At 34.6% G+C, this 22,990-nt stretch overlaps 1 protein-coding gene across 3 annotated transcripts in view; it reads left to right on the forward strand.

The window, feature by feature from the left end:
* Positions 1 to 22,990, forward strand: part of PKN2 (protein kinase N2) — an 85,577-nt gene that overhangs the window by 47,018 nt on the left and 15,569 nt on the right. The window contains exons 6-14 of one of the 3 annotated variants that reach the window (XM_065885762.1): positions 722 to 907; positions 1,882 to 1,991; positions 17,855 to 17,998; positions 18,319 to 18,394; positions 18,990 to 19,164; positions 19,394 to 19,520; positions 21,604 to 21,734; positions 21,815 to 21,890; positions 21,969 to 22,060. In XM_065885762.1, the coding sequence (XP_065741834.1) occupies positions 722 to 907; positions 1,882 to 1,991; positions 17,855 to 17,998; positions 18,319 to 18,394; positions 18,990 to 19,164; positions 19,394 to 19,520; positions 21,604 to 21,734; positions 21,815 to 21,890; positions 21,969 to 22,060 (1,117 nt within the window). The remainder of the gene's footprint in view (positions 1 to 721; positions 908 to 1,881; positions 1,992 to 17,854; positions 17,999 to 18,318; positions 18,395 to 18,989; positions 19,165 to 19,393; positions 19,521 to 21,603; positions 21,735 to 21,814; positions 21,891 to 21,968; positions 22,061 to 22,990) is intronic. The other 2 variants (XM_065886460.1, XM_065887145.1) reach the window with 2 other exon arrangements.

Here is a 22,990-nt window from a genome sequence, read left to right on the forward strand (position 1 = left end):
AATACACTAAGTCTAGCCCAAATGATGACAAAGCCATATCTCCAGATGCCTAAGCTCACAGTTCCTCATTTTCATTTGAACACTTTTAGTATGTATTTGCCTAAGGAAATTATAATTACTTTATGCTTAGATAATTATAGCCCATAATTATTTGACTAAACTATTAAAGTGAGAAGATAATGTTATTTTACATCTCAAATAGAACAGAACTCCATCTACTTATGCCAAAAAAAAAAAAAACCCTATAGTCCTTTTCTGTGTTAACTATATAACTATTAAACACAACTGTTATTTACATTGTCAGATTTCCTTGTTTCTAATTTCTTTATGTTTATTTTAGTAGGCATATTATTTAGTTTTATGTTTCCCCTCCCACATGTTTTATCCACATAATTTTGTAATTTTTCCATGGAATTATAGAAATGAGTATTCAGATACACAGGAAGTTTAAGTAACTAGTTTTGTTCTATGCCCGACAGCTTTTGGCTGGTGCTGTTCTTTCTATACATTTTTTTATAGTTGTTTTAATTAATTAAGAATTTTTAATAGGTTTCTCTAAATAAAGCAGTAAAGATGATAGTTACCTCGAAGATGCTCTGGAAGAAGAGATTTTGTTATTTTAGCAGATATTTTTCCCCCCTATTTCTGAATAGGTAACAACGACATCATTTTATATGTTGAGTATTGATGTTTTCTTATTTGATATTTGTTCATGCTACAGGTACTTTGGAAGTTCGTCTAATGGGCTGTCAAGATATCCTAGAGAATGTCCCCGGACGGTCAAAAGCAGCATCGGTTGCACTACCTGGTTGGAGTCCAAGTGAAACCAGATCATCTTTCATGAGCAGAACGAGTAAAAGTAAAAGTGGAAGTAGTCGAAATCTCCTAAAAACCGATGACTTATCCAGTTCAGTAATCAAATTTTTTTATCAATCATATAACAAATTAAAGGGCCTATACAAAGGGCTGAGCAGTGGGGACAGAGAAGAGTGAGACGAGTTAGAGTTGGACAACAAACTTTAAAATTATGATTTCCATAATTTAAACTTAAAATGTCAAAAGCTATAATGACAGGAAAATTTAAAAGGCTACAAAATTTACCCTCCTGAAAATATGTTAGAAAACTGAATGACATATAACATTAATTCTTTTGGAATAATGAAATATTGAACATTACTCTTTATGTCAAACTCTTTGTGTCACATCTTGATTCTTTTAGTGGTATAATGACACCTCTAAACTAACGTTGAAATTTTGATAGCTAACCACTGAACTAAACATGTTTAACTAGGACTGGGTCCCAGAAGTAAACTGAAATGGGGCAGTGGGTAAAGGTGGTAAAGTAAAATGGGAGAGGTTTATGAAGTACTTTGGAGACACTGTAAAGTAATCATAAACTATGATGTAATTATACAACTGGTGGAAAAGGCATGTGACAATTCAACCTAGTACAGTATGTCTGTGCTTTCCTGTATCTAGAGAGAGACTTTAGGAAAACTGTGAAAATAAAAATTGTTTAAGGTAACAACATTAATAAATAGCAAATGTAGAGAGAGAAAAACTGGATGACTGATATTGACATATAAATATACACACACACCTGACAAACAATTACTGGTCACCTGTTAGTCCTTTCAGTTACATTTTAATATAAACAAAATAGTGATTACTATTTGTGTTTTTGTGAAACACAAAGGATAACTTGGGAGGGTCTAGTGGGAGTGTATATATAAAACTAGCCATTTAAGATTCAAAAGCTTCAGTAGTGAGTAAGAAAAACTTATTTTCAAAGGATCATAAGACTTTTGTTGATATTAAACAGTGGCATTTCTATTTTAAAGGTTTTAAAATATTTAAGCAAGTTTTAAATTGTAATTACAGATGATGTCTGTGCAGTTTTGAAGCTAGATAATACTGTGGTTGGCCAAACTAGCTGGAAACCCATTTCCAATCAGTCGTGGGACCAGAAGTTTACACTGGAACTAGACAGGGTAAGATGAGAAACTTTTTACTTGAATTTTCATTATATTTATAATTCATTTTTAATGTAAATCTTGTTTTAGAAGACTTTGGTAAGTTTTATTCTTAACAGCATATAAGAAGGACCTAGGTATTTTTGACATTTCTCATCTGATGAGGTATACATAAATCTACCTTATCAGATTGCTGCAGGAGTTTTCATTTGTGCAGTGATTTGAAAATGTATACTTTGTACTACCCTGAAAGATCAGCAATCAGGTGACATCTAATATTGAAATTTTTTTTATTTTAATAGTGTGCTCTCTGACAACTAAGGTGATTCTTCTGACTCACCACTTGTTGGTTATATTATCAAAGCTGGATTTGAAGTGAGCTATTGTGCTCAGACAACCATTCCTCCATGTATCTCAGTGGCTTTCATGAATAATGTGAGTGGCTAGAATGCAATCTGTAGCTGTAGAACCCAGCAGAAGTTAACTTGGTCCACAGTAGATTTAAATCCACGATGATAACTTTATTATTTAGATTCTAATCTATCTGTTGGGGTGTGGGAAGAAAATATTAAAACTTAATCATAATTTTATCTAAAAATAAGAAAGATATTAAGCTTTTGATCATTTAGTATTCAGATTGATGGTACATATGTCATTTTAAAAATTACATATATTGGGGTGGTGGTGGGGGTGGAATGAATTGGGAGGTTGGGATTGACATGTATACACTAATATGTATAAAATGGATGACTAATAAGAACCTGCTATGTAAAAAACTAAAATAAAATTCAAATATAAAAAAATAAAATAAAAATTACATATATTAGTGAGAGCAGATTTGAAGTGCTTAATGATGATGTGAGGTGGCAATTACTGCTCTGGCCTCTACTTTTAAAATACTTTTTCCAGTTTATTTTTTTCTATCTCACAGCCAGTATCTTAATCAGGCCCTCATCATTGCTTTTCTTGGTTCACATACTGTGTCTGACACATAAATATTAAATGTACTTGAACAAAATGCTTAACTTTTTATGTATACCAGTTTCCTTATCTTTAATACTATCTACCTCACTGAAATGTGTGAGGATTAAATCCATGTAAAAATCTTAGGCTAGTGGCAGGAACTCAATTAATGTTGGCTATTTTTACTAAAGTAATTTACTAACTAATCTCCATGTGTCTGAGAACCAGACTGATCTTCAAAGAATAATACTTTCATCTAGGCATTCATTCTCTATCATTTAATTCATTAAAAATTATTATGAAATTATTTGTTCATTTATTCCTTGATGCATACTGTATTCCAGGCACTTCCAGGTGATAGATTAGCAACAAACAATATAAACAAGATCTCTCAAGATTTCCTTAAGGAACTTATACCTCAGTGGCTTCTCAGTATATGTCTGATTATTTGCAGACTTTTTACCATTATGTCTGAAACTGTGTATGATTTCAGTTAAAAAGATATTGAGGACATTGAATACTAGGCTAAGGTGTTTATACTTGTTGGCAGTGGGGATGAGAGAGACATAATGGAAAAATTGATCTTGGGGTATGTATGAAGAATGAATTTGAGAGAATAGAGACTAAAGGCATATAAATTGGCAGGAGGTTACTCCAGTGCTACAACTGTAAGGTGAAGAGAACTTGAAGTAAAATGTGGCAGTAGGGGCTTCCCTGGTGGCGCAGTGGTTGAGTCTGCCTGACAATGCAGGGGACATGGGTTCGTGCCCCGGTCCAGGAAGATCCCACATGCCGCGGAGCGGCTAGGCCCGTGAGCCGTGGCCGCTGAGCCTGCGCGTCCGAAGCCTGTGCTCCACAACGGGAGAGGCCACAACAGTGAGAGGCCTGCGTACCGCAAAAAAAAAAAAAAAAAAAAAATGTGGCAGTAGGAATAGAAAGAAAGAGATATATGTAGGAATTGCTGTAATGGAACTCTTAGGCTTAATAGTCAGTGATTTTCTGTTCTGTGTCAGGCACCATTCTAGATGCTGGTTATGATTGACCAAAATAGTCGAAGTCCCTATATTTATGGACCTTATATTCTAATGAGGGAAGACAAATAGTTAACAAGTTTTTTTTTTTAAATCTTCAAGTGCAATGAAGGAAGTAAATAAAGTATTGTAAAGAAGGGGGTGGGGGCTATTTTAGGTAGAGGACATAATTAGGGAAAGTCTCTTTGAGGAGGCTACGTCTGACTTGAAACCCAGTGGGGGGAAGTTGCCAGACTTACAAAGATCCAGGTAGAGTGTTCCCAGCAAAGGAGAAAAAACATACAACGCCTTGGGGTAGGAGAAAACTTGATGTGTTGCAAGAATAAAAATCATGAACAGAGATCAGTGTAAAGAAGTAAAAGAGCAGATGCAGGTGGGTGTCAGATTACTAGGGTCTTTATAGTCAATAAATTAGAAGATAGTGAAGGACTTTTAATAGGGGATTTTTCATCATCTGATTTAGATGATCAAATAGAAATGATATAAATATAGAAGCTAATAAAAGAGTTAGCAGCCCATAATGGGAAAGAGTTTATAAAGAAAGAATAAAAAGGTCTAACAATCAAATCTTAAGTAGTGTTCCAAGTATAGGAGGAGAAGGAAGGTTTGCCAAAGAGAAATAGAAAACTCTGGGTTGGATCAGATCATACCCTAGATCAGATCTTAACCTTATAAAAGCTTATCCAGTGAAGAGTTGCTGGAATGGTGAGGTGATGAAAATCCTGTTAACATATGGAACAGTTGAAGGAAAATGGGATTTAAAATCTATTAAAGAAGAGATTTAACAAAGATTTGGTAACTCTTTAAAGTTAAAAGGAGGAACACGTAAAACAAGAATTAAACTAGTGATAGCAGTGAGATTTCCTTTTGTGTGTGTTGACTCTGATGGATTGGTGGTAACTTTCTGGAGCTCACTGTCAAGGTTTACTGGATGGTTCCTTGTTTATGCTGATCAAGTAGCAGTGTTTGCCAGATGCTTGGAAAAGGGGCAAGTGGTAAGCTGTAGTACAGGTTCCTTCCATCCTTGGATTGACTGTATACTTTGTGGGTGTGGAAGACAAAGCAGAAGTCAATGATGGCAGATTTCATTTCAGTACAAAGAATAGTACTATTAAAAAATGAACTGAGCTGCTGTAGTAAGTTCTCGCTCAGTAAAGTTTTTTTTTTAACTTTTTATTTTATATTGGGGTATAGTTGATTAACAAAGTTGTGTTAGTTTCAAGTGTACAACAAAGTGATTCAGTTATACATACACATGTATGTATTCTTTTTCAAATTCTTTTCCCAATTAGGTTGTTACAGAATATTGAGCAGATCTCCCTGTGCTATACAGTAGGTCCTTGATGGTTATCCATTTTAAATATAGCAGTGTGTACATGTCAATCCCAAACTCCCTAACTATTCCTCCCTCCCACCCTGCCCCCCAGTAACCATAAATTAGTTCTCTAAGTCTATGAGTCTGTTTCTGTTTTACATAAGTTCATTTGTATCTTCTTTTTTTATAGATTCCACATATAAGCAATGTCATACAATATTTCTTTTTCTCTGTCTGACTTACTTCACTCAGTATGACAGTCTCTAGGTCCATCCATGTTGCTGCAAATGGCATTATTTCATTCTTTTTAATGGCTGAGTAATATTCCATTGTGTATAGGTACCACATCTGCTTTATCCATTCCTCTGTTGATGGACATTTAGGTTGTTTCCATGTCTTAGCTATTGTAAACAGCACTGTAGTGAACATTGGGGTGCATGTATCCTTTTGGACCATGTTTTTCTCCGGGTAATGCCCAGGAGTGGGATTGCAGGATCATATGGTAGCTCTATTTTTAGTTTCTTAAGGCTCTCAATAAAGTTGAATGAGCAACTCATATAAGAGAGATTTAAGGGAATTGTTGTATCAGAAAAAGATTACACTTCCAAGATTTTTTTCAAGTCTGATATTTTCTGTTTTTCAACTCTGATTTTTTTTCAGCTCTGATATTTGCTAGAACTAGTATTGTTACATGCTGTAAATTAGCTGTTTAATTAAATAGTTAGACCAATATAATTCAGTCAAGCCCACCAGAGAGGGAAATGCAGTTGAGGTTGTTAGTGTATATGGATATCGTTATATACATGTCTTGTTATATTTGCATCTTCCTTCTAAACTGTGAATACATGTAATATTTATGACTCTAAAATGTTTCAGTTTCCATTCATTCTTAAATTAATAGGTTTGCTATAACATTGGTCTTGAAGCCAGACAAACTGGATTCACTTACTTATTAGATATTTGATGGTAGACAAGATACATAACCTTATTACTGGGCATTTATTTCACCATCTTTAAAATGGGGATAAAATATAATCCTTACAGGACTATTAAGAAGAAATGCTTTGTGTTGCCTGGCACATTTAGCTACTCAGTGACTTTAGTTCTTTCTTTAGCCCTAGGCTGTGACATGTGACTATGAATTTGAGTATAATGGAAGAGCATGTTAAGTAATGGGAAATTAACTGGTTGAATGTCATTTTCTTTCATTTCAGAGCCTATTTAAAGTAATTATAGGATTTTAATGAGTGTTATGATCAAAATGAAATTTAAGACATTTATTGTTAAAGGGAAAATGGCTGCTTAGAAGATTTCTCTTGTAGCCAGGTTACTGTGTTAGAGTTTTGTATTTAAAATAGAACATAAAAGTAGTTAAGTGTCTTGCCATCATTTTATAATTAAGGAAACTGAGAACCAGAGTGATTACATATTGATAAATTTCAGAGCTGGTACTAGGCCTCGAGTGTCCTTCAAACTGCTCTTTCCTCTGTAGTGATTTGTATGAGATAGAAAGTTAGTGGCAAAAAGGAGGAAACAGCAGAAGACGATGAAAGCCTGGTAAAGAGAAAATAATTCAATATTACCCAAGCTACAAGCTTAGAAAACTAGAAAGACTGATAACTGTTGATTGGTTGTTTTTACTTGCACTTTTAATTCTCACCTAAAATTGTTTTTCTTCTTCATGGCATCAGATTTTCTTCCCACTTTGGAGTAACCCTCCCTTAAAAACATTGAAGACACTGCATAGCTAAGTAAAGCTGTTCTCCCAGAGGCCAGTTAGACCTTCTGGGTTCCTGATATGCATGTTATGTATCCCTAATTGGATTATAAGCTCCTCTTTGGAGGCCACATTCCTTATTGTGATAAATCCTTCTGTTTACACAGTACATTTTACTTTTCATGTGCTTTTTTTAGTCTTTTACTTTATTCCTTATATTTATAGAATATTTATTTATAGAAAATGTTTATAGAAACATTTATAGAAAATATTATCTTAAACTGACATGTTCATGCTCAGTATTTTGCCTCAAATGTCAAGTTTCTTTCCTATGACATTCTGGAACTAAGTTGTCTATACTGTTTCTATCCTTTCCAAAATACAAAAATTCATAGGTCTTTTTATTTATTTATTTTTTATTTTTGGTCACGCCACGTGGCTTGTGGGGTCTCAGTTCCCCAACGAGGGGCTGAACCCGGGCCATGGCAGTGAAAGCCCAGAATCCTAACCACTGGGCCACCAGGGAACACCCAGATAGGTCTTTTTTGAGTTTTGAGATACTATAGAAATTATCTAGATCTAGAATGATCTAGAAAAGTTCAGTTATGTTCCTGGGAGCTCAGGGCTCTGCAGAATTATTTCAGATGGCAACACAGACCCTTTTTTTTTTCTTTTTGTTTTGAGATTCTGGGTAAGATGTCATTTGGAATTTGCCGCTTTAAAAAAAAAAGTTTTGAAAATTGCTGGTGTAATCCAGCCCCCTCATTTTACAGATTAATAAGGATATTATTATGGCCTAGGGGTTAAATAACTAGCCTAAGCTATAATCTAGGATTCTGAAGTGTCCTGTCAGTTCTGTGTTCTTTCTGTTATCAGGTTACCCTTTTTATATTTTCTTATAAAATTTGTTCTTTCTTAATGTTTATTATAAACACAGTAGCTATGTAATTTCACATTTTTTCTGAATTCCCTCAGCCCTCCTGCTGTAAAAGTTTAGTCCTCCCATGAGAGGTTGAAATAAAAAGCAGGACCCTTTATATCTAATCTTTTCCCATTCACATTTCCTTTTGATTTACTTTGCTAATGTAATAGAGAACGATCTTTATCAATATTAAAAACAGGATGAACTGAAACTTAGAAAAATTTTAGCAGGAGCCAGTTCTGTTAAGAGCAGAGTACTAGAGAACGTTCACTGATCAATGGAAAAGGAAGAAGAGAACATCCAGGAAGTGAGAGCCAGTAAAAATGTAATAGGGTTAATAGATTAGAAGTAACAGTGGCATTGAAGGACCAGTGGATGCTGAGGGACTAGAAAGAGTGAGCTAGTAGAATGTTAGGAGGTGATGGTCAGAGAGAAGGATTCAAACAGCTGAGATTGTGGAAAGATTGTAGATATTGGTAGGAGTGAGAGGCTAAGGTATCCAAGAACTCAAGGGATTCTTATTATTTATTGGTTTCACATTTTCAGAAATTGCCTATACATACTACTCTTAAACCATCCACACTCCTATCCTCATTCTTCCAAATAATTGGGTTAAATCAGTAACTCAGTGTTTATATTATTATGACTATGTAAATATTGTTTATAGATGAACCATGTTCCATACCATGATTACATTCTCTTTTTAGTACCAAGACTCACTTTGGGCAAATAATTGTCCTTTTTTTAATTGTTTATTTTGTTTTGCTTTGCTTAGTTTTCTATATACCTATCCTTTATCACCAGAATCTCCAGAAGGACTCTAGAATAACTCTATGTAGGCAGTTGTATCAGCAAGCTGTCAGTCATCCTGGGACCCACTCTACTCCCCAGCAACATCCTTTCTGGGGCCTTACATCTTTCTGCTCCAATTTAAATGACTGCTATATAGCTTTTATCTTTCACCATAATCCTATTGGATCACCTGAGTCTTGACTTTCTCTTTCAGCTTTCTTGTTTTACTTCCTCATTTTGGTGGATCATATCCCACATTTACATGCTGAGAAAAGAGTGAATGAAAGTTTTAGAGATCTTGCATATCTGAAATATCTTTATTCTGCTGTCATGCTTGGAGTCTAGAATTCTAGGTTGGAGATTATTTTCATTAAGAATTTTAAGGAATTGTAGTTCTAGTCTTGTAGTTGAGATTGCTTATGTGTCTTTGATTTTGATTTGCTTTTTCTCTTTTAAAGATTTAAAGATTTTTATCTTTTTTCCCCTGGGGTTCTATGATTTCTTAATGGTGTACCTTAGGTGTAGGTGGTTTTCACTCTTTGTGATAGGTACTGTGTGGCACCTTCAGTTTTGAAAGCTCATTCTTCAGATTTGAGAAATCGCATTTATTTGATAATTTCCTCTTCATTTTCAGTGTCTCTCTTGCTAATTGAACCTTTTAGATTGATCCTCTGATTTTCTTATCTTTTTTCTATTGTCTGTCAGTGTGTCTTTTTGTTCTGCTTTCTGGGAAAGTTTGATACTTTTATTTGCCAAGATTTGATTGACAAACTTATATCTGATATTATATTTTTAATTTCTAAAAGTTTATTCTTTTAAATATCTTGTTTTCCTCTCACGGGGATAATATCCTCTCTTACATTTTAGAGGATATCAGTTTTACGTTTTCTTCTCCCTGAATTAATTGTCTTTATTTATCCTGAGATCCATTTCATAATCTCTGTTTATCATATTGCAGATTTGGTGAAATGTATGGCCACCCTTGGCTGTCTTAAAATGAGCCATTAAGAAAACGATTGGAAGTTTTGTATGTGGGGCTCTTCCTTACCCAAGTTCTGAACTAGTTAAAAGAAAGAAAGGTGTGACTAATGGAAAGTAAAATGTCATTATGAGCTGATATTTGAAAGTGTGGTTGGGTGTGCAACAATAATGGGGCTATACTCAGTCCCTTAGATCATTGTGGGCTCCAGCTCATATAAAACTTAAGGCATAGCAGAGAAAAACAAATTGTATACTTCCATTTAACAGCCCGGCTCTCAAGGAAGAAAGGAAGAAATGGACTGGATTATTCATGTCCAGTTTCTCTCCCAGTCTTTTATCAGATAACTCACTCCAGGAGATGAATAAGAGGGTTAAGGTAGAGACCTAGATATTTAGGAGAAGAATGAAAATTATTCCTCATAGAAACCATGATAATGAGCAAGATGCTTTCCTCCCTATAAAAGGATAAAAATGCATGGAAACATCTAAATGGGGTGTGAAACATCTTAATATAGAACAAGCCATAGAATAGAAATACAAAGAAATTTTAATTTCTTCCATGTGTGAGCTAACATTCAGCATATTACTGTTGTTTTTGGCCGTACCACGCGGCTTGCAGGATCTTAGTTCTCTGACCAGGGATTGAACGCAGGCCATTGCAGTGAAAATGCCAAGTCCTAACAACTGGACTGCCAGAGAATTCCCACATTCGGCATATTGTTTAATCTGAGATGCTATATTTTGTTTGTTTGTTTGTTTTAATATTTATTAGAGTATAGTTGATTTACAGTGTGTGTTAGTTTCAGGTGTACAGCAAACTGAATCAGTTATACATATACATATATCCACTATTTATTAGATTCTTTTCCCATATAGGCCATTACAGAGTACTGAGTAGAGTTCCCTGTGCTGTACTGTCCTTATTGATCATCTGTTTTATATATAGTATTGCATATATGTCAATCCCAATCTCCCAGTCTATCCCACCCCCCTCCTTACCCCCTGGTAACCCCCTGGTAAACAAATAAGTTTGTTTTCTACATCTGTAACTCTATTTTGTAGATAAGTTCATTTGTACCCTTTTTTTAGATTCCACATATAAGCGATATCATATGATATTTGTCTTTGTCTGACCTACTTCACTCAGTATGACAATCTCTAGGTCCAGTCCATGTTGCTGCAAATGGAATTATTTCATACTTTTTTATGGCTGAGTAATATTCCATTGTATATATGTACCACATCTTCTTTATCCATTCCTCCATAATGGACATTTAGGTTCCTTCCATGTCCTGGCTGTTGTAAATAGTGCTGCAATGAGCACTGGGGTGCATGTATATTTTCGAATCATGTTTTTCTCCGGATATATGCCCAGGAGTGGGATTGTTGGATCATATGGTAGCTATATTTTTAGTTTTTTAAGGAACCTTCATACTGTTCTCCATAGTGGCTGTACCAGTTTTACATTCCCACCAACAGTGTAGGAGGGTTCCCTTTTCTACACACCCTCTCCAGCATTTATTGTTTGTAGATTTTTTGATGATGGCCATTCTGACCAGTGTGAGGTGGTACCTCATTGCAGTTTTGATTTGCATTTCTCTAATAATTAGTGATGTTGAGCATCTTTCCATGTGCTTTTTAGCCATCTGTATGTCTTCTTTGGAGAAATGTCTGTTTAGGTCTTCCACCCATTTTTTGATTGGGCTGTTTCTTTTTTTGATATTGAGCTGCATGAGCCATTTGTATATTTTGGAGATTAATTCTTTGTCGGTTGCTTTGTTGGCAAATATTTTCTCACATTCTGAGGGTTGTCTTTTAGTTGTGTTTATGGTTTTCTTTGCTGTACAAACGCTTTCAAGTTTAATTAGGTCCCATTTGTCTATTTTTGTTTTTATTTTCATTACTCTAGGAGGTGAATAGAAAAAAATCTTGCTGCGATAAAAGAGTGTTCTGCCTATGTTTTCCTCCAAGAGTTTTATAGTATCTGACTTTACATTCAGAATGGTCTTTAATCCATTTTGAGTTTATTTTTGTGTATGGTGTAGGTAGTATTCTAATTTCATTCTTTGACATGTAGCTGTCCAGTTTTCCCAGCACCACTTATTGAAGAGACAGTCTTTCCTCCATTGTATATTCTTGCCCTCTTTGTCATAGATTAGGTGACCATAGGTGCGTGGGTTTATCTCTGGACTTTCTGTCCTGTTCTGTTGAGCTGTATTTCTGTTTTTGTGCCAGGACCATGCTGTCCTGATTACTGTAGCTTTGTAGTATAGTCTGAAGTCAGGGAGCCTGATTCTTCCAGCTCTGTTTTTCTTTCTCAAGATTGCTTTGGCTATTCGGGGTCTTTTGTGCTTCCATACAAATTGTAAAGTTTTTTGTTCTAATTGTGTGCAAAATGCCATTGGTAATTTGATATGGATTGCACTGAATCTGTAGATTACTTTGGGTAGTATAGTCATTTTCACAATGTTGATTCTTCCAATCCAGGAACATGGTATATCTCTCCATCTGTTTGTGTCATCTTTCATTTCTTTCATCAGTATCTTATAGTTTTCTGAGTACAGGTCTTTTACCTCCTTAGGTAAGTTTATTCCTAGGTATTTTATTCTTGAGATGCTGTCTTTTAACTTACAATGGAGCTATAATAATACTTACCCTTTTTACCTCTTTTGCTGCTTCCAATTCTATTACTATCAAATGACACATCATATCCGCTGAGGCTATATGAGTTCTCTGAGCCAATGAACTATATATATAATTATCTTTTCCCCCCACCCCTCTATCATCTGTTGACCACCAGGCGCTTGCCAGTATCCTTAAGGACTTTGGTTCTTCACTCCAGCATCCCATCATCATTATGGGGGATTTTAAACATCTAACTATCTAAACAACAACCCATTTAACATATTATTTCAAACTTCTTTGAATGCATCAACCCCAGTATACCTTTGCTCCTTGTCATTTTAGCAATGAATTGTTCTGAAATCTTAAATTTAGTATCCTAAACTGTTACCAAATCTGCATAAAGCACCTAGTTTAACCCCTTGTACATAATGGTTTTGCTGTAAATGATAGCTTATGTTATTATTGTTACTCCTCTGGCTCTTTTACTTCTTTGTTACCACACAGCTAGATGTTTGGTCAAACATTTCCATTTCCTTGATTCTTCAGGAAGGAGTTTAGGAAGGGGCCATCAGAAAATTTCATTTTCTTCTCTGTTTACCCTAAAACTATTATTACCCTTTACCATTTCCTTACTGATGCCCCCACAGCATCCTTCAACTTTGTCTTTATAGGTATGTAGGTTTTGGTTGGGAAATAAGATACATGCTTAGAAATAGGAACTATATGTGTAGACACTGAGGCAGAAAAGTTTGTAATAGGTTTGGAATAATAGTGAGTCTTTGGAACTTTTTCTAGGATGTGAATTGATATAGGGTGCAGTTATATATAACTGTTACAGCACTAAATAGTTTGTATCACAATTGTTTTCTTTTCTGCTCCCACATCTATAGGGGGCAGACTTTTCAAGCAGAGGTCATAGCTTTGTATTCTCCATTATCTCAGTCTTCTCTGTGTTTCTCATTTTCCCAAAAGATCCTAAGGTTTCCTTCTTTTTGTCTCATTAGTTCCAGCTGAGAATCACCCTTATTGAACTCCTGAACTGAAAACAGATATTACTGTTTCCTGAGGTGGTAGTTTTCTCTTTGCCCCATAGTAGATTCTGATGGCCCCCTTCCCTGTCCCTCTCTTTGTCTCTGGAGGATGATAGCTGCAGGTTTGAATCAGTGGGCTCTGACATGAAAGGGGAGACAATGTTAGACGATCTAAGGGCAGGAGGAGAGGGTAATCAGGGTGTTTGTTTCCTTCTCTCCTTCCCTTTTTTACAGCAGTGTTCATCTATGGCTACAGTTCCTGTTTGACAGTCCCTTTTCCAAGATCCAGTTCTCACTGAATTCTGATAACTGTTTCTTCTTGCTCATTCAGGCTAGGAGTGGTAATAGATTTCTACTGTAGCTAATCCTCAGATACTTCCATCCTTGTTGATTCCTTAACCTGAATCTTACCTTCATAAATAGCCAATTTTTAAAACTTAAACTCTTTTTGAGTGTGCAGTCTCTTTACTGCTGGGACCCTAGTTGATGTTTCCCAAGCCTATGTTGTCCTCAGAAGCCCATAGAAGACCAAATAATCAAAGGAGGAGACCAATTATTGTGACACCTGACATGTGCACCTTTACAAATCTCACCTTTCCTTGGCTTTTGAATTTTCCATGCTTTGAATAATTTTCTCTATTTTAGTAGCTGCAGAAAATTTGCTTTTTGCCCTTTCATTCCTTTTCAGCAGTGAAACCTGCCTCTCATTTTCACCTATCAGAGGTTCCCAAACTTTCTCGATTCACAACATCCTCAGTGTTCCAGTAATTTTTTTACAGTGCGTCTCTAGGCCAAAAGAAATGCCCAGTAGTTCCATTTATTAAGAAGTAGTTACTGGGAACTCCCTGACAACCAGTGGTTAGGACTCCACGCTCTCACTGCCAAGGGCCCGGGTCCGATCCCTGGTCAGGGAACTAAAATCCCACAAGCCGCATAGTGTGGCCAAAAATTAAAATTAAAATTAAATTAAAAAAAGAAGTAGTTACTAACAAAAAGCTTGTGCACAGCAAAGGACACCATTGAGAAAATGAAAAGGCAATCTACAGAATGGGAGAAGATATTTGCAAGTCATCTATCAGATAAGAAATTAATATTGCAAAATATATAAAGAACTTGCACAACTCAATAGCAAGAAAAACAAAAAAAAAATCTGATTTAAAATGGGCAAAGAAACTGAATAGACATTTTTCTAAAGAAGACATCCAGATGGCCAACAATTACATGAAAAGGTGCTCAACATCACTAATCATCAGGGAAATGCAATTCAAATCCACAGTGAGATATCATGTTAGCATGGCTGTCATCAAGAAAACAAGAGATAAGTGTTGGCGAGGATGTGGAGAAAAAGGAACCGTTGTGCACTGTTGGTGGGAATGTAAATTGGTTCAGCCACTGTGGAAAACAGTATGGAGGTTCCTCAAAAAATTAAAAATAGAACTGCCATATGATCCAGCAATCCAACTCTTGGGTATATATTCAATGGAAATGAAAACAGGATATTGAAGAGATATCTGCACTCCCATGTTCATTGCAGCATTATTCACAATGGCCAATATCTGGAAACAGTCTGTGTCCATAAAAGATGAATGGATAAGGAAAATGTGGTACATATGTACAATGGAATATTATTTAACCATGAGACGGAAGGAAAAACTGCCATTGTGACAACATGGTTGGACCTGAGGACATTATGCTAAGTGAAAGAAGTCAGACAGAGAAAGACAAATATTACATGGTATCATTTACATGTGAAATCTTAAAAAGTCAAACTCATAGAAACCAAGAGTAGAAAAATGCTTGTATGGAGAGGTTGGTAAAAAGGTACAAACTTTCAGTTATAAGATAAATAAGGTCTGAGCATCTAATGTATAGTGCAATGTATAATGGTGACTAGTTAATAATACTATATTGTGTGAATGAAATTTGCTAAGAGAACAGAACTTAAATGTTCTTACCAAATATAAATATTGTGTGTGTGTGTGTGTGTGTGTGTAAAATAGGTGATAGATGTGTTAATTAGATGGGAGGAATTCTTTATTAGTATATATATGTATATGTGTATCAAATCATCATGCCAACTACTTTAGAAAAAGTACCTACTATTTACTTTTGGGCCTTACAGAGACTTCAGACAAACCATAGATTCCTTAGTTCTACCACAGTTTCTTCTTTGATCCTAGGTTCAGATTCATAAGACGACAAAATGAAACACAAGTTGGGACAGTTTGCCAGTATTGCCAATCTGTACTTAGCTCAGATCATACTGCTCAGCTATTTTGGCAGTGGTTTTACTCCATGTAGAATTTTGTTGCTCTTGAGGTTTGACATTACCTACAAACGTGCCCTTGCTTTATGGAATGGACCTGCTTCATCTGGAAAATTGCCAGCAAATGAGCAGTCATACTTGCAGTTTAAATTCAATAAATATCAGTGGCATTTCCCTATATAGAGGGTACTTTGCTTTTCAGATACTATATCCCTGCTTTACTGAATTGCAGTAGATGTTAGGAGTTAAAGGAGGATTGGGGTTCCATGCAACAGTGTTATGAGTAGACATAAAATATCTTAATCTGCTTTGGACTGTAGCCACTCTCCCCCCTTAAATTGTAGAGAGAGTGATACAGGGAACAATGCAAAGTAACAAAAAGTGAAGAGCTTTATACCTAAAATTTCATGTAGAACTCCAGGAAAGCTAATGTAGGCCTTAAGATAACCTTCCATCCCAAATCTCAGGTGTTTCTAACATACTTCAGGTTGAAGAACAGAATAAACAGACAGAGGAAAGAGAAATGAGTTAATATGTGAGTTTTACCAGAGTGGCTAGAAAAAATATAAAGGAGGTGATTTGACCTTCTCTCATCCAGAGAAAGATATACTCTTACAATTTTAGCAGTGTGAAAAGTATAAGAACTTTTAAGAATTACTAATTTCGTCCCTGGTATCTATACCACTTGCATTTGCCTTATCCATAACAAGTTTTCCTCCCTGATACCGTGGAAGAAGATAGGAGAAAGTAGACCTCTCCTTTTCTAATCTAAAATAAAGTAGTCTAAATTACCAACCCCTGGTTCAGTTATGCAGTTTATTTCCCAAAATAACTGTTTTCAAAATACTTAAAATTTTAACTTGAATGGAATATTATAGCATTAATACCCACCACTTCTAAATGCCATTTGCTCATCTTAAAATAATTATCCTCTACTCATCCTTACCCTTTCCTGACAAGTATTCTCTCCCATAGTAATTATGTGTCAGAGAGAAGCAATGAGGTAGGAAGCTCTGAGCTCATATACTCACTGCCAAGATATCTTTTTCTAGTCCTTTTTTTCTGTCTATGAGACCTTTTGGCACATTGTGTCTTGACTCATTTTTTTCATGTTCTGTTTTTTATAAGTGTTTTCTGTGTTCATTTGCATCAACTAGTTTTATTATTTAAAGTCAAATGGCTTTTTATTTTGACTACTAGAAGCTTAGATAATAAGATGCATAAGTTCACAAATTGAAAGTTTTTATATGAAAGAAGTAATTTATTACTTTGTTGAGCCTAAAGGGAAAAACATTTATCTCTTTTTGTGGGTGATCCACAAAATCCTGAAAAACAAAATAATGGAGAAGTCTTATGCTTTATAATTAAAATATATGCAGATTATGACTTATATGTAGAGGTCAATTTATGGCTTGACCTCCAGCTTATAAACTGTGTCCTACAAGTACATTTAATAATTGATGGTTAAAACCTTAAATATATTTTCCACATAAGCATTATTTTTAATGACTACATAATGTTCCCTCATGTAGATATGGTATAATACTCTTAAGTTGTCCCTGGTTTTGGGGGGGCTTTTTTGTTTCGTTTTGTTGTGTTTGATGTTGTAATAAATGAACATTTTTCTGTATAAAACTTAGTTTCCTGTTTGCTACCTACCTACGCAGGCCCCTGTAATCACTGGTCTTATTACCTGGTGGTATTCTTTAGAAGATTAAATGACCTAACATTCTTAAAGTGTTTGGTATAGTGTGTGGCACACTGAAAGTGGAGAATAAATGCTATTCACAGACTTTTTCCTGATCAACATTGGGATAAAGAAATAAGAAGGTTTGAAATGGGTTCTTTGAGGTGAACATTGAAGTCTAGCAACAGCACAGCCTATGAAGCCAATAGGAGAAGGAAAATCCAAAAGATTGAAGCTCTGAGATGGAAAGAGTTTCGGTGGTCATTCAAATGTATTGATTGTTCCCAGTTGTGTATTCTTTATCTAAAAGGAATACCTTAACTGGAGAATGTTGGAATATGAATGTCTTCCTTTTAGTTAAAATGTGTAAGTTTGTTAAAGTAATATATAATAGAGAAACATTATAAAAGCACTCTTTAAAATAGTGCAACCGTTGTATATGTTATCTTTGTTTATTGTATTTGTATTTTATATATTTTATAATATTTTATTCACATGTGTGTCCAATGATGTGTTCCCTGTTTTCTTTATTTTTTATTTAATTATTCTAGTCACGTGAACTGGAAATTTCAGTTTATTGGCGTGATTGGCGATCTCTGTGTGCTGTAAAATTTCTGAGGTTAGAAGATTTTTTAGACAACCAACGGCATGGCATGTGTCTCTATTTGGAACCGCAGGGTACTTTATTTGCAGAGGTAATAAATGTATTTTATTAAATATGCATAACTACCATTGAAATTATATATGTAGGCAACATGATGTAGAAGTGGGAAGAGTATTAGGCTGAATGGCAGACAACTTGAATTCTTGGCTCAACTCTGCCACGAAATAGGTATGTTACCCTAAGACAAGTCATTTATCCTCTCTAGGTCTGTTTTCTCATCTAGAAAATGAGGAGATGGAACTAAATTATATCTCAGATTCTCTTAAGTTTTCAAACTTGCAAGTTTATTGAATTTCGTGAACCATAAATCTAATGCTATAGTCATGTCAACTTGAATTTTCTTCACTGCAGGTTACCTTTTTTAATCCAGTTATTGAAAGAAGACCAAAACTCCAAAGACAAAAGAAAATTTTTTCAAAACAACAAGGTAATTACTGAGAAATCAAGTACAAAGTGTTTTGGTGTTATCTTAAATACTTTAAAAATGTATATACTCTTTAAAAAGTGATATCCATCTTTTCTTTTGTTTTCTTCTTATTTGTTCAATTATTTACTTCTAAATTTTGTTACGGAAAATTTGAAACATGCATAAGTATAGAGACTAGTGTGATGTGCCATCACTCAGCTTCAACAACAGTCAGCTTATGTCCAATTTTGTTTCATCTGTGTTCCATCACTCACAACTTCCTCAGATTATTTGAAGCAAACCCAGACATCATATAGATTCATCCATAAATATTACAGTTAGTATCTCTAAAAGATAAGAATTCTGTTTTTAAAACCTTAACCACATACCATTACTAGACTTAAATGAGCAATTCCTACGTATTTATTTTTAAAACTGATTGTGCTTTTTTGCACTAGCCTTTAATAATGAATAGTTAGGAACTGTTTTTTAAGTGACAAATATTGTTTTTTCTTCATAAATTATAAACCAATGAATATGAATTCTTAAATTATGGCCTTTGGTAATAATATTTAAAAAATACTTGTTCTGTTTTCTTTATTTACAATATCCACAGGCAAAACATTTCTCAGAGCTCCTCAAATGAATATTAATATTGCCACTTGGGGAAGACTAGTGAGAAGAGCTATTCCTACAGTAAATCATTCTGGCACCTTCAGCCCTCAAGCCCCTGTGCCTCCTACAGTGCCAGTGGTTGATGTACACATCCCTGAACTAGCACCTCCAGCTAGGTATGTGTCTTAAGATTTTTAAGCATTTCTTTTATAAAATAGTTATTGTGACATTTGTACATATTGATTACAGTGAGCCTATTAAAAGTCTCATTTTTTCCAAATAGTATTTTGAAACTAGTGCTCTGCTTACTTTTAAAACAATAAAATTGTTTGCCTTAATTGTAAAGTTATTTAAAATATATACTTTTGATTACTGCTTTTGGTGAATTGCTTTATCTTTTATAAGTGATTCTGCAGTAACCAAATTGGACTTTGATCTTGAACCTGAGCCTCCTCTGGCCCCACCACGTGATTCTTCCCTTGGAGAAATAGATGAATCTGCTGAATTAAGAGATTTGGATACACAAGGACAGGTAAGGCATTTTAAACCTTGTATAATTCCTTTTCACCAAATGAATTACCAGTAAAAGCATCATAGTGAATGAGATGTTAAAAACATCTCATTTAACATTTTAGTTTAAAAATGCCTGTGTGAACTGTGTTGTTTATGTTTCTTGTGAATGAAACATAAAAACCTCTGGATGCTCATGAGCCAGGAGAGATGGAATAGGCTGCTTAATCTAGGGACATAAGAGCATGGGTGATATTGGATGACATGTTGCCTGAAACACTGTGCATCTTCTAACTAGGTTAACATGATTTTTGAAAATGCATGTAAGATGAAAGTAATGTATTCATTTTTTTAAATTGAAATATGGTTGATTTACAACATTGTGTTTCAGCTGTACAGCATAGTGATTCAGTATTTTTTCAGATTCTAGTTCATTATAGGTTAGTACAAGATAATGGGTATAATTCCCTGTGCTATACAGTATATGCTATTGCTTATCCATTTTATATATAGTAGTTTGTATCTGTTAATCCCATACCCCTAAATTGTACCTCCCCCCTTCCTCCTCCCCTTGGTAAGCACAAGTTTGTTTTCTAAATCTATGAGTCTGTTTCTGTTTTGTATATACATTCATTTGTATTATTTTTTAGATTCTACATATGAGTGATATCATATACTATTTATTTCTCTGTCTGACTTATTTCACTAAGCATAATATTTTCTACGTCCATCCATGTTGCTGTAGAGGGCATTATTTCATTCTTTTTTGAGGGGGGAGTAATATTCCAGTGCGTGCGTGTGTGTGTGTGTGTGTGTGTGTGTGTGTACACACACATTTTTAAAAAATTTTATTGAAGTATAGTTGATTTACAGTGTTGTGTTTAATTTCTGCTGTATAACAAAGTCACTCAGTTATACATATATATTCTTTTTCATATTCCTTTGCATTACGGTTTGTCACAGGATATTGAATATAGTTCCTTGTGCTATGTTGTAGGACCTTGTTGTTTACCCATCCTATGTATAATAGTTTGCACCTGCTAATCCCACACTCCCAATCTTTCCCTCCCCCAAACCCCCTCCCCCTTAGCAACCACAAGTCTGTTCTCTATATTTGTGAGTCTGTTTTTGTTTCATAGATACGTTCATTTGTGTTTTATTTTTGATTCCACATGTAAGTGATATATGGTATTTGTCTTTCTCTTTCTGATTTACTTTGCTTAGCATGATAATCTCTAGGTCCATCCATGTTGGTGCAAATGACATTATTTCTTTTTAATGGCTGAGTAATTCCATTTTATGTATGTGTGTGCTATATATATATATACATATGTATATATATATATATATATATATCTCACATCTTCTTTATCCATTCATCTGTTGGTGGACATTTAGGTTGTTTCCATGTCTTGGCTATTGTAAATAGTGCTGCTATGAACATAAGGGTGCGTGTATCTTTTTGAATTAGAATTCATCTGGGTATATGCCCAGGAGTGGAGTTGCTGGATCATATGGCAACTCTATTTTTAGTTTTTTGAGGAACCTCCATACTGTTTTCTATAATGGCTATACCAATTTAAATACATTCCCATCGATAGTGTAAGAGGGTTCCCTTTTCTCTACATCTCTCCAGCATTTATGATTTGTAGACTTTTTAATGATGGCCATTTTGACTGGTGTGAGGTGGTACCCCATTGTTGTTTTGATTTGCATTTCTCTGATAATTAGTGAGGATGAGCATCTTTTCATGTGCCCGTTGGCCATCTGTATGTACCACATCTTCTTAAACCAATCGTCTGTTGATGGCCACTTGGGTTGCTTCTGTGTAACTGGCTATTGTAAACAGTGCTTCTGTGAACATTGGGGCTCGTGTATCTTTTCAAATTAGTGTTTTTGTTTTTTCCAATGTATTCATTTTTTTACCTTTTTTAGATAAGAGTAATATATAATTAATAACTATAAAAATGAATATCCAATATCTGAATTTTATTTTCTCACTTATATTTATATCAACTTTTAACATTTTTTTCTTTAACTATCCTTACCTAATAAGTTGTTTTCTGAATGTTTCTATGATTTAATGAGTGTTTAATATTTTACAGGTTTCAGAAACAGTTTTTGATACTGAGAATGACAGAAATAGACTACTTCCAAAATCTCAATCTGAATATGAGCCTGATATTCCTCAATCAGGCCTAGAATATAGTGATATTCATGAACTTGAGGACAGAAGGTAAAGAATATGTACACAGCTTTGCTACATGTTTAGTCCCATACTTTTGCCTTATTTTTGATTGACGTTACTGTTTTCAGATCTCAACAAATGTTTCAGTTTAATCTACAAGACTTCCGGTGTTGTGCTGTCTTGGGTAGAGGACATTTTGGAAAGGTAATCTTTTAAATTTTCTTGGAATGCCTACAACAGTAATAACTCACATGGGAAATAATTATTTTAATCTCATTTCAGGTGCTTTTGGCTGAATATAAACACACTAATGAAATGTTTGCTATAAAAGCCTTAAAGAAAGGAGACATTGTGGCTCGAGATGAAGTAGACAGGTTAGTTTTTTAAAAATGAAATTCTTTATTTTTCTGAAAATGTAGCTTATCGTGAAAAATCTGTATGTATTGCAGCAACAAAACTTTCTATTTTCCTAATACACTTGACCGTTGAATAACATGGGTTTCAACTGCATGGATCCATTTAAACATGGATATTTTTCAACAGTAAATGCTACAATATTACATGGTCTATGGTTGGTGAATCCACAGATGTGGAGGAACTGCAGATACAGAGGGCCGACTATAAATTATGCACGGATTAACCCCCGTGTTGTTAAAGGGTCAACTGTAATAAGTAAAGAAACTAAATAAATTACTGCATAAGGTAGGCATTAATTAAATGTTTTTCTGTCTAGCTAACTCCCTCTTCCCCTTCTTAAGACATTTTACTGCTGAGTGAATACCAAGGAAAGATGATGAAATGTTTAAACTAATTCTAATAAGCTTTTATACTTGGAAACGTTAAACTGTTTATATGGAAAAGGAACTGTTATACATCTGTGGTTGGGTGAGGCTATTTCCTGTTCATACTACAGAAGTAATAAGATGTCATTTACAAATAATCTTCAGTTAACTGAATGGTTAATATATTCTGCTTTTGAAAATGCACCTACATCTATTTTTTGCTCTATGTTTCTGAAAATGGTATTTTTTGACCACAGCATCTTACATTTCTGGGTGTACATTGATACGGATACCTCTGCCTCTACAATTATTAAAACGTAAGGACTTTGGGGATAATATTGTAATTAGGTTAGAGAATATACTTTAAAAAGACTATCTCAAATTAATGGAGTGGTTCAACATGGAAATTATTGTATAATAAAGTGGCATATTTATTACAGAATGAGGCTTTCATTTGATATTTAGAAGGAGCAGTATTTTTCTTAAACCACCAGTTCAGGAAGCACCAGTTGATATTAATAG

This window comes from Phocoena phocoena, chromosome 1 (assembly GCF_963924675.1).
Source record: "Phocoena phocoena chromosome 1, mPhoPho1.1, whole genome shotgun sequence".
Taxonomy (NCBI): Eukaryota; Metazoa; Chordata; class Mammalia; order Artiodactyla; family Phocoenidae; genus Phocoena; species Phocoena phocoena.